The following is a 13,032-nucleotide window of genomic DNA, read 5'->3' as shown; positions in this document are numbered from 1 at the left end:
TGCACCTAAGACAATTATATAATAATCACTTGGGACAGAGAAAATGACACAAAGAATATCAAACTGGGCAGGTCCTTAGAATTTAAATAGTCTAACTCCCTTATTATTATTATTATTATTTTTGAGATGGAGTTCGCTCTGTCGCCCAGGCTGCAGTGCAGTGGCACAATCTCGGCTCACTGCATCCTCTGCCCTCCGGGTTCAACCGATTCTTCTGCCTCAGCCTCCCGAGTATCCTGCTCACTACAGTCATGGCAAAAAAAAAAAAAAAAATGTTTAAAGGCAGTGCTTCACTGATTTAAATATTGCATAGAGGTCAAAGAGAGTTAAGACCAAATAAATGCCACTGGATTTCACAAATAGAAGAAGATGGGCAAAAAAATAAATAAATAAACATAATAAAAAAATAAATCCCAGAGAGATCAAGTATTTAAATAAAAAGGCATCTGATTAAACATGGCAGGCTGACTACATGTGCTTATTTCCATCTCATTCCAAAGCCCAACTAAAGCAACAGTAAAGGAATAAAAAATTATGAACATACAAGGACAAGAACAGGAAAGCCAGCATTAGTGAATACGAGAGTTCCATACATTTTACAGATGCTAAAAAAGATGAAAGAATGGAAACAAATCAGCAGAACAGAGGAAACTACAAGAAAAAAAAAAGTGTGCCTGTACAGGAACAACCAACGAAAAAGCAACCAATTCTCACTGCACAGTTACACACACAAACACACTCAGGGTTAGGACCTGGTCCTACCACACACCATACACCATAGAAGGTAAGAATGAAGCACAACACTGACAACAGGGGACTGTCTGAAAGCCCAGGAATACAGGATACTTGAGATTTTAGGTCCATTTCTCAATCCCAACACTGGCAAAAGAAGACCCAGGATGACATGTATGCAACAGGTCTACAGAAAAATCAGCCCAGATTACCACAAAAGGGCAGAGGCATCCAAAAAGGATATCTCCAGGATGAGAAAATGAGCAATTACATTATTTGATATATTGAACCTCGAACAATAATATTGATAAACATTTTACATATCTGACGAAGCAAGAAGAAACAACTTTTTAAAGTTCATTTAAAAAATAAGCAAATTTTTAAAGGCAAGGCAATTATTAACTCCAGGAAAAACAAAAAGCTGCATGAAAAACTTAATCTTCACATAAGACTTCATGAAAACTTTAAACTGCCACTCATCAAAGGGTACCACTAAGAAAGTAAAAAAGCAAGGCACTGTCTGGAAGAAAATATAAGATGTCCACCTGATAAAGAACTCATATCCTGAATACACAGAAAACTAAACAGCAACAGAAAAAAGACAAGCAACCCAAATAAAATACTGGCAAGAGACTTTAATGAAACTTCACAAAAGAAGATATCAAAATTACCAATAAGTACATGTAAAGGTGCTCATCAGGGAAAAGAGAGTAAAGTAATTTAAAAGGTATGAACATAAAAAGACAAAGAACAAGAAAGGCAAAAGAAATGGTAGGTAACTGGGATGGAAGAAACATTCTGTTACTTATCTGGGTGGTAGCTATGCAGATATCCATACACATAGAAACTCATGAAGCTGAACACTTAAGATTTCTGCACTTTATTCAATAAAAATTGGACTTCAATCTTTAAAATGTAATCTTTTGCAATAACAATTTTTGTTTCAGTGTATAATTAAGGGAAGAACTAGAGGAGAAATAAAAAAGTTAAATTTACATATCTTCACCATACATTAAAAGATAGATCAAGAAATAGCTGTCTAAGCATATTTTTGAGAAATCTCATGGTTAGCACTATTGCCTCTAACAAGATTGTAGGTTGAGGAGAGGGGAACAGGGGACTGTTATTTTTCTTTTTTTTTATTATTTTACCTTAAGTTCTGGGATACATGTGCAGAATGTGCAGGTTTGCCACATAGGTATACATGTGCAACAGTGGTTTGCTGCACCTATGAACCCATCATCTAGGTTTTAAGCCCCACTTCAAACTATACTACCAGGCTACAGTAACCAAAACAACATGGTACTTGTACCAAAACAGATATACAGACCAATGGAACATAACAGAGACCTCAGAAATAACACCACACATCTACAGCCATCTGATCTTTGACAAATCTGGCAAAAATAAGCAGTGGGGAAAGGAGTCCCTGTTTACTAAATGGTGCTGGGAAAACTGGCTAGCCATATGCAGAAAACAGAAACTGGACCCCTTCCTTACACCTTATACAAAAATTAACTCAAGATGGATCAAAGACTTAAATGTAAAACCTAAAACCATAAAAACCCTAGAAGAAAACCTAGGCAATACCACTCAGGACATAGGCATGGGCAAAGACTCTATGACTAAAATACCAAAAGCAATTGCAACAAAAGCCAGAATTGACAAATGGGATATAATTAAACTAAAGAGCTTCTGCACAGCAAAAGAAACTATCATCAGAGTGGGAGAAAATTTTTGCTATCTATCTATCTGACAAAGGGCTAATTATCCAGAATCTACAAGGAACTTAAACAAATTTACAAGAAAAAAACAACCCCATCAAAAAGTAGGCGAAGGATATGCAGTTTTTCATGATAAGCTTTTTACTAATATATTTTTAACTGCACACATAAAAATGTTAAACAAATATTAAATATGTGATTATTTATATAAACCTGGGATGGAAAAGGTCTTTTAGGGACGCCTCTGTAAATATCATTTATTTTGCCACCCAGTGTCCACTCCCCATTCTGTACTCTAAGTTCCCTACCTCCTCCACTAAGAGTCCATATCGTTCAGGGGAATCTTCATTCCTGGCTTTCGCACTGGCTCGTGACTCAGGCCCAATTCAACCAGTCCAACCCATGGTCTTGGCCCTTGCTCTCAGAGATGTTTTTTCTTCCAGAGATAGGCACAAGGCCCAGTTTGAGCCATTGGGAGTTATACCAAAGAGTTCTGTAAAAATACTGAAGCAGGCCGGGCGCAGTGGCTCATGCCTATAATCCCAGCACTTTGGGAGGCTGAGGCGGGCAGATCACGAGGTCAGGAGATTGAGACCATCCTGGCAAACACGGCGAAATCCTGTCTCTACTAAAAATACCAAAAAAAAAAAAAAAAAAAAATTAGCCAGGCGTTGTGGCAGGCACCTGTAGTCCCAGGTACTCGGAAGATTGAGACCATCCTGGCTAACACGGTGAAACCCCATCTCTACTAAAAATATAAAAAATTAGCCAAGCGTGGTGGTGGGCACCTGTAGTCCCAGCTACTGGGCAGGCTGAGGCAGGAGAATGGCATGAACCCAGGAGGTGGAGCTTACAGTGAGCCGAGATCGCGCCACTGCACTCCAGCCTGGGCGAAAGAGCGAGACTCTGTCTCAAAAAAAAAAAAAGCTAAAGGAAAGATATGGTCTGCATATACTTTTATATATACATATGTATAAGAATATGTATATAGGCTAATATAGGTAAGATATTCATATATCTTATGTGAATATATAGCTTTTATTCATTAAAAGCTAATCTAAATTTATATGTACAAGAACCATATATAAATTGTTAGATATTATTATTATTAGCAATTAAATTCCTTTTTTCCTTAAGCCAGTTTGGGTTGAGCTTTCTGACACCTGCACGTAGCAGGATCCTGACTAATTCAACCATGCAAAAGAGAAACCAGACAAAACCAATAGATGTAAGCAGTTATACATAAAACATCAACAGAAACATTTTATCAGTAGAAATCACTAAACAATTTAAAAGTAAATAGAAAAGGAAGAAAGAATGGTTGTAACCCTTAGGCTTGATAAAGTTTTTGCCCTTACTAATAACAAGACGGAAATGCTACAGAAAATGGGTAAAAATATAAATGCACAATTCAAGAATAAAAACATGAATGCAAAAAAGTTTGCTTTTTAAAAATCAAACAAATGAAATTAATCATGAACAAATTTTATCCAATGACATAGCTAAATATTGTTCTAAATTTTATTATCCAGAGTTGGCAAGTGTCTCATGGACTGCTGATGAGAATGTAAATTGGTACACCTTTCTGGAAGGCAATCTAGCTCTAACAAAAATAGGCAAACCTTGGACGCAATAAGTCTTCTTCTAGGAATTTATCTAAGGAGATAATTAAAGATGTGTGCAAACATTCTCCCTACAAATTTGCTCATTGACTTGTATTTCTACATAGAAACACTGGAAAAATGAATATTCAAAAGATAAGGCATTCAGTATAATCCATACATTCCAATAGTGTCCAATAATGTAAAATATTGATGGAAAACATGTACATGTATAGAAGGATGTTCATAATTATGAAGTGAAATAAACAAGTCTTCAACTATACAGCAATGAGCCTGTTTTGGTTGTATAAATACACACACACGGAAAAAGATCTACTCAGATACATATCAAATGGTAGTAAAATTTCTGAGTAGTAGAATTATGTGCTTCGTAATTTGCTGGAGTTTTTTTCTGCTTATATGTACATTTCAGCCTTGTGGTTTTTTCTGCTGACTAATACATTTCAGCCTTTCTCCAATGAATCTTCACTGACTTTCAGTAAGAAAAAAAGTATTAAAAATTCCTAAAAAGCCATGTCACCTCTAAAAGTGATTTCAGACATGCAGTTGGAGCCTAAACATATGCAAGCTTTTAGGTGAAGCACAGATGATAAGAAAGTCAAGGGAGTGGACTCTCTTTTAAGAAAATTTGGTTGTAAAAACAAGAAGCAAAGGGTCTCAAGGACATATATGGTCTATAGTTATTGAGATGAAGAGTCTTCTCTGGAGAAGAGGAAGAGGCCAAAGGTGTAGAAAAAGAGAATCACGCGGGGATATGTCTAATGGAGCCTCTGACAGTAACATACTGCACTTTCCTTTCTCCAGCTGCCTCCATTTGGGCTGGGCTGCTTTACCTGGATGCCCACATGCCCTTTTCTCTTTGTGCCAAGCATATCCTGATGCTACACACACTCAGAAAGGGGGGCAGAACTCACCCTGGGGCAGAACCTATACTCTCAGCCTCTTAGTGTTTGAACCTCTATACTAGGTGCAGCAGGCACTTTTCATCAGCACCTTTCCCCAGGGAAGAAAATAGGATGCTTGAAGCCCCCAAGAGGGTCTCTTACCCCCACTCCCATAGAAGACTGACCACCATCCACAACTGCAGTCATAAAGTACACTTGACCTTGATCGTGAAAAAGTGAGTTTTGACAATTCATAGAACTTGAATGCTCCGTAAGAGAGATTAGGTTTTCTTTTCATTTATTTTGAGCATATTAACAGCTGGTGACCTAGATTAAGAAATAATTTAATATGTGAAAAGGCAGAGCATATCACTAAATTCCTTCACAGATGGAAAGTGGATTCAGTGAAAAGCCTCAGACCGAAGAGTCAAGTAATTACTTGGAAGGCAGGAGGAGGAGTACCTACAAGTGGGTAAAATGAAGTGTGGAAAAAGGATGACAAAACCTGGCCCAGATCCCCAGCCAGCAGATCCCTGGCTACTTTCTGCACAAGTAACCCGGGCCTGGAAGGGAGCAGGCAGCCTTGCTAATTCAGCTGCAGAGGGAGAGGCAGGAGGAGGATCCCTTTAGTTCAGGATGAGCTTGGGTGGATATTAAAAGAAATACAATCCTCTTACTGCATGGAGAGTGTGCATGTGTGGAGGGAGGGACTAGAGGCAGCCACCAAGCCTCTGGGCCTGGGGACAAAAGGGATCAGTGCCCCCTCTGCTCAGCAACTCAGGGTCAGCCGGAACTGGGAGGCAGCCTGAGATTGGGTCTGAAGAGGGAAATTCATTGCCATCCTGAGCAACATGGCAAATCTGACTTCCAATAAAACAGGAAAACGCTAAACACCCCATATCCTAGGAACGGAAAATACTGCCACGTGAAAGAGAACACAGTTCAAGTGATACCAATCATGGGGCTCATTAGCCAGTGTTGATTTTCAAGTACAATGCTCAAGCTGCAATATAAATGAAATGTCCTTTGCTCAGAACACAAATGAAGACCTTAGGGCCGTCATATACAGCAGTCACCAGGGAAGCCAGGCAAGCCTGGTGCCTGGTACAACTCCCCTCCACCTGCTTGGGGCTGTGCTTGCTACCAACCTGGGTTTCATTCCTGCACATCTCTGGGGAAAAAAAATAAATTATTGTGGGCAATTTACTGAGGGACTTGCAAAACAACAGAGAACCCAATTTGTGCAATCTGGATTTTTAAAAACGCAATAGAAGGTCCTTCTTTGTGCAGAAATATGCAGAAAGGAACTATTAGGTTCAGGTCATATTTATTTTTGACCTTCTAAAGAAGGACACTGGCGTCAAAAGGGACACAAACATATAGACCAAAAATAAAAGTGTGTGTATCTAGATCTCTGTTTTGAACTCCAGAACTCACCAGACAGCACTGTGTGATCACGATCCTACCCTATTGGTCCTGGGAGATTTTTGGTGGCTTCTCTGTTAAATCGTTCGTGTCTACTGCACTTAAGTAGCCACAAAATCCCCCGCAAGAAGAACGGCTGCCGCAATCTCCCGCCCCGATCTGCGGGCCGCGTCCCCGCGAGCTGCCTCCGGGCGCGCTGGGAGCCGGCCCGGGGAGATGCGGGCGCAGGGAGATGCGCTCTGCTCCGGGCGCAGCGGGCGAGCTGCCGCACCTGCTACTTCTGTTGCCTGGCTTGGGGCCAGGAGAGCGGCAACCCCGGGGCGGGCTCCGGGGCTGGACATACCCCGCGCCTCCGGGGCCAGGGTCTGCGGGTCCCTGGCGCTCTCCGTCCTCCCGAATCGCTCCCCGCGGCGCCCCGGTCGCGCCTCGCTGCAGTCACCCAGCGGAGGGCAGGGCGTCCCAGCGTCCCCGGCCCCGGCCCCGGCCCCGCTCCGCAGCGCGCCGCACCCCGAGGCTCGGGCCCCGCACCGCTGCAGCCGGTGCCCTCTGGCCAAGCCCCCACCTGGCGTCCCCGGCCCCAGCCCCAGCCGCCCGCCGCTGACCTTTTCCTGCGCGCGGTTGAGTCGCTTCTGGACGTTCTTGGCGAAGATGCCCGTCTTGATGTCGGCCATGGCTGCGGGTCCGGGGAGCTGCGAAGAGCAGAGAGCGCAGCGGGGCTGGCGGCGGCGCGGAGGAGCGGGAGGAGGAGCGGGAGGAGGAGGAGAGGGCCGAGCAGGGGAGGAGCGGGAGAAGCGGCAGGGAGGCGCGGAGCGCCGAGGGGTGAGGGCGGGGCGCGGCGGCGGGACCAGCTTAAAGCGACAGAGCGGGGGCGGGATGCGTCGGGACTGGCTGTGACATGGGGAGAAGGGGTGGGGGAAGAAAGAGAAAGAGGCCAAGAAAAAGAGAGGGAAAAGCCAGAAGCCAGATTGTGTCCTCGATGATGGAAGAGTGTCGAGAGGAGAAAGAGAACCAAGCCAAGCAGAAGTCCCTGGGCCTAGAGGCAGCTCGGGGGTTCTTTTAACGCAGTTTGTGTTGAGGGAGAGTGAGGGGACCTGATTCTTTCCAGCAAAAAAAGAAACAGAGGAGACAAAAAAAGGAAGAACCCCAGGGATGTGGAAGCCAGCTGGATTGGAACTGCTCTGAAGTGGAGGTGATGGGGCTGGTCCCTTGCTGCTCCCAAAAGTTTCCAGCTAACAGAGCCCCCTCCATCCACCCTGGGTGTTGCAGAAGAAGGTATGGAGGTCGCCCTACCCTCAGGAGGCTCACAGCCCAGTGAGGGGGCCTGGCTGGGAAACCAACCAAGTCAGAGCTGCAGGAGAGAGGCGTGTGGGGAGCAAAGCGGGGAGAGACCATCGCTGACACTTGTTTAAACTTTAAAACAAGAGTTAGGAGGGTGGGGAGGTCCGCGTTGAGAAGGGTCAGCTTTCGGAAGACAGGCGATGTGTTTTGGTCATCTCCAAAATTCCTGTGCTGGGCAGAAACCTTAGAATAGACTACTCCTCAAGAAATGGTGCATGGAACAGTCAAGTCCCTTATAGCTTCGCATCAACCATGGAAGACCCAGGTCCGCCTAACTTGTTGCTTCCTTGGAAACCTTTTGGCAACCTTAACAGGGACTCACCATCCCTACTATTCTTGCTAATGCTTGGGAGAAGAACGAATAATAGGGATAAACCTGCCCTACACCCAGAGCTCTAGTTGGCTCTGACCAATGGTCAAACTATTCATATTCCATTCTCACTGAGAGTGTGAGGAGAGGAAGTCAGGTGGTGCCCTGCCAACAGAGGTCAGAAGTGGTCACTCACTTCTGAATCCTATGAGTGAATCCTATGAGTCCAGGTGAGCATCCTACTGTACCTCTGGGGGAAACTGTTACATTGGTAGACCTCAGCGAGCTGCCACCTGGTATTCACTCTTGTGTCGTCCTATAGTCCCCTCACCTTGATTCTAGAATGATGCTATGGCCAGCTTTAATCAATAAGATGTGGTGAAAGTGACACTGTGGTAATTCCAGTCCCCCCGCCAACCTAGAAACCAGGCAAGTTTTGCACTCTGGGGATTCCTGTGACACCACATAGGAAATTCAGCTAATTCAGCTACCCTGCTGCAAAAATAAAATAAAATAACAAGGAGAGGCCCTACAGAAAGGGAGAGGCCCTGAGATTACACACAGAGAGAGAGACAGAGAGAGAGAGAGAGAGAGAGCAGCCAAGATGTCCCAGCTGAGCCCATTCTCCAATCAGTTCACTGGTTGGCTGCAGCCACACCAGCAACCATCAGCAAGACCAGCAGAAGAACCACTCAGCTAATCCCAGCCAGAGTGCAGAATGTGAGCAAACAAAACAGTTTTTATGAGTCGATCACTTTTGTAATGCTTTATTATAAAACAGTAGGTACCTGGAACACCTGGTCTATGTGCTTGGCTCTTATTTCCCTAGGATAAATATCTGCCCCAGTTTGCTTAGGAATTAAGGAATTTCCAGGACACAGGACTCTTAATGCTAACATTGGGAAAGTTCTGAGCAAATTTGGATGAGTCCCACTTATAACACTCCAAGTAAACAGAAGTTTATTTCAGAGAGATAAAAAAAAAAAAGTCCACCGCTTGGTCAACATTCTACGAAAAAGGCTATGCTCAGAAACCAGGAATTTGAGTCACCTCCCTCAAACAGGGGCCTTTGGGGCTGTAATGGTTATACTGAGTGTCAACTTGATTGAATTGAAGGATACAAAGTACTGATCCTGGGTATGTCTATGAGGGTGTTGCCGAAGGAGATTAACATTTGAGTCAGTGGGCTCAGAAAGGCAGACCCACCCTTAATCTGAGTGGGCACCATCTAATCAGCTGCCAGCGTGGCTAGAATATAAGCAGGCAGAAAAATGTGAAAAGAGAGACTGGCCTGGCCTCCCAGCCTACATCTTTCTCCCATGCTGGATGCTTCCTGCCCTTGAACATCAGACTTGAAGTTCTTGAGTTTTGGAGTTTTGGAACTCGGACTGGCTCTCCTTGCTTCTCAGCCTGCAGACAGCCTATTGTGGGACCTTGTAATCGTGTGAGTTAATACTTAAAAACACACATATATATGTGTGTTCCATCAGTCCTGTCCTTCTAGAGAACCCTGACTAATACGGGGCTTCAGAATCTTAGCTCTACCTTGGGATCTTGACTATGAGGATACAAGTCTCAGAATGCTGGAATACACCAGAAGTGTTCTAGAGAATATCAGTCCATAGTCACTCTTGCACTGTGAGCCCCAGAGCCACCTACACTGGTTTTAGATACAGCTCCCTCTGCAGACATCACTGCCCTCCGTCTGTCAGGCAAGGGACAGGAGTCCCGAGTACCAGATTTACTTTTTCTCTGCTTCCTTAGAGCTCAAGCCCTCAGTCCCCAAAGTACCAGCTTTTGTCTGTCCCGTAATTATTCCCATCCCACCCAAACACATTTTTGGAACTCAATAAATATATTTTAAAATAAAATTGCAAATTGTTAATTTTTCTTATTATTCAGATGCCCAAATCTAGTTCTGTAACGTAGGTGGAAAAGGGAGGCTTGTCATTTCTTAATAATTCTATTTGGAATACATGCTGAGCATATTAAAAAGTTGTTACATGCAAACTGTTATCAAAATATTTCACTCCAACATAAAGGTAAATTGGTGTCCACTTTCAGGTTGCCAGGTGGCTCATTCTAGCCATTCTGGAATATTGACTAAGCACTTTAGCTGGTATTTGGTAGCCGTTCTGTAAATATTTGTTGGAAAATGCGTGTATACATGAGACTAGCTCATGAGCATCCATCATGCAAGATATGATGATGCCTGGCATGCTACAGGGGAGAGGTACCCACTCCTTAAGAACCCTGAGCTAGGATTCATGAATTCTTCCCCAATATATCTTTAGAAACCTAAATCTGGCATGTTGGATTTGCACAGATGCTCACAGAGCGGATGAATCTAGTTTGCCAAACCTGATAATGCAGGTAAAAGAGACCCCTGAAACATGTGCCAATGTGTAGCTTTGTAGATCTTTATTTATTTCCATTCTTTAATAATGCTGCTGAAACAGAGGTTGTGGGGGAGTGAAGGTCCCAACTACAATGACTTTAAACATTGTTATTCCATACAGCAGAGTCTTTCTTCATACAAAATGTTATGTAAAACCCAAATATATTAATCAGATGGGCCTCTCTGGTTGCAGAAAGTGTTGGGTTCCCAGAGCCCCACCCATTAGGCCACTGTTTACTCCTCACACTCTCTAAGGGCCCTGTGCAGAACTGCAACACTGCGCTGCCAAAGGAGAGGGGTCTACAGGACAAAATGATCTCAGCAGGATCATTTGACTCCAAAGTGGTAGGGCCATGCTTTCATGCATACTTCCTTCATTCTCCAACCATAGGACATGTCCACAATTTCTTGATGGCTTGTACCTCTTCCTAGTATTGGTTATCCATTTTTCTCTCCCTTCAGTCAAGGAAAAATACGATCTATCCAATCCCTATAGATTTACTGTTAATGAAAAGTAACCACAATTCTTTCTAATTTCTGGGACATGCTTAGACATCAAATTATATTCAATCTTTATTTAGGTAGGGTTCACAAAAAGTATCACAACACCAACTCCAGATTTTCATCCATACAAGGCAGAATTCTTGAGTCAATTTTCACTTCTGATTCACCTTCCTTCCTTCTAAGTTGCACTTCAAATTGGCTGATAAGTCAAAATGTGCAAAATGTGAATTATGACAGATATTGATAATGGATGGAATAGCCCCAAAATTACTACTGTATTATCACAGAACTCATTTTCCACATGTTTTAATGGCACAGAAGTTTATCTCTCCTGTCTTTATATCTTGGCAGTCCAATTTAGAGCCTTAGAGAATTCTAGGACTTTGCTAACACTCATAAGAATTATAATATAACACCATATATAATGTGATTCATATGCTAAAACATATTCCAATTAGCTACAAGTTTTTTCTAATTATTGGTTTCTTTGTGTCATTGTATAGATAATTGAAGAGACATTCCATTTAAACATTTGCAGGACCTAATTGAAATTGGGGTCTCAATCAAATTATGACTGCTTGTTATACTTAGCTTTTTGTTCAAAGAATCAAATAACTTTTATTTTCTCTCACAAATGTTACTTGAAAATGGTAGTGTAAGTAGGATGTTTTTCAAAAATATATATTGACTGAGTATCTTCTACATTTCAGGTGAAAACCATCAAATATAGACTCAGTCATGCTTCAAATTAGGCCAAGTATATACATTTTAGCTCCACATATATTTTTACTAAATTGTGCCTGCATGAATACCCTCTTTCTTTCCCAATTTTACCAAATAGGTTTGTTTGTCTAAAAGTAACAACTTCCTAATACATTAATAATGCATCACTAATGTATCCTGAAATGCTAAATAGGAAGCAAGAGCTTTGTTTTACACAGAGTCATTGGCCACTAAAGAAAACAATGACACTGTCTTAAATTGCTTAATAACTTCAACATATTTCAATACCATCTTTGATGCTTTTATGCAAAGTAGATGCAAAATGACTCCTATACCCCAAACAAATTGCTTGTGCAACACTTAATAGCTTACAAGCCAATTGAGAAGTCAGGGAGCAAAATAAAACAGAAATTCTAATTAGCCACAATTCTTTCTGAAGAAAGAGACAAGTTCCTGCAAATATTTGATGCTGTTTTCCATCCACAAATAAGCTATAAAAATTCCATGCACAATGCGAGAATCAGCACATTTGTGCTACTGAGAGCACCTTTGTAATTGCTTTTATACCTCCAGCTTGGACAAACCCCAGCTTTGTAACAGTGAGCTACTTCAAAACCTTTTAACAAATGCTTAACTTTATCATATATTGACAGAGACTTCTTTGGTTCAGGGAACCTATTTTTAGTTAACTTGATCCACATTTATATTTTTGTATGAATATGGCTTTCTAGATGTGCCCACCTTTGCATGGCAGCTCTTGTGCCCTCACCTGGCTGTTTTCTGCCTCCCACCGTCCTTGAACACAAGGACTCTCCTAAAGCTGCTCCTGGAGCTGTGGCCACCAGCACACTAGAGGGATTACCTTGCACCATGGGATTCGCCATTACAATGTGCCACCACTCAGAGCCCTTACTTCAGCAAAAGCCCCTGGGTAATGGCGAAGCCAACTCACTGCTCACCCTCATCGGGATTATGGGTATGATTCCATATGCAGGAAGCCTGGATTAATTATGATGCTCTCCCTTGTGGTAAACAGATCCCAACTCGCTTGCAGTAGAGCCTCTTTCCTCTCTAGAGGCCACACAACCTTCTGGCTGGTCTTACATTGACACTTTCCTCACTCTCCTTACTTCTTTTCTCTAAAGGCCCCGAACACGCTGCTGCTGGGAGCTGCCTCCAGGCAGATCAGGGAGTTAGGTAGTGACAGAGGGAGGAGTTCCTATTTCTGTTACTTTCAGTGTAACTGCTACAGTTCGGCATTAAAGCTCAGGCCTAAAGAGGCTTCAGTGGGCTAATCTAGGAGGAAATCCGTTGTGGATGGAATCACGTCCCCTAAAAAGATATGTTGAAGTCCTAACCCCAGGTACCCATG

General features: G+C 42.7%; 1 protein-coding gene across 7 annotated transcripts in view; it reads right to left on the bottom strand.

The window, feature by feature from the left end:
- The window catches only part of AMPH (amphiphysin), a 249,394-nt gene extending 242,183 nt beyond the window's left edge, over positions 1 to 7,211 (bottom strand). For 3 of the 7 annotated variants that reach the window (XM_054559278.2, XM_054559280.2, XM_054559279.2), the window contains exon 1: positions 6,990 to 7,211. In XM_054559278.2, the coding sequence (XP_054415253.1) occupies positions 6,990 to 7,058 (69 nt within the window). In that variant the 5' untranslated portion in view covers positions 7,059 to 7,211. The remainder of the gene's footprint in view (positions 1 to 6,989) is intronic. The other 4 variants (XM_054559281.2, XM_054559282.2, XM_054559283.2 and 1 more) reach the window with 4 other exon arrangements.
- Positions 7,212 to 13,032: the final 5,821 nt, after the last annotated feature.

This window comes from Pongo abelii, chromosome 6 (genome assembly GCF_028885655.2).
Source record: "Pongo abelii isolate AG06213 chromosome 6, NHGRI_mPonAbe1-v2.0_pri, whole genome shotgun sequence".
Lineage (NCBI taxonomy): Eukaryota > Metazoa > Chordata > Mammalia > Primates > Hominidae > Pongo > Pongo abelii.
The sequence above is the reverse complement of the archived record's forward strand: the minus strand, read 5'-3'. Positions and strand labels throughout refer to the sequence as shown.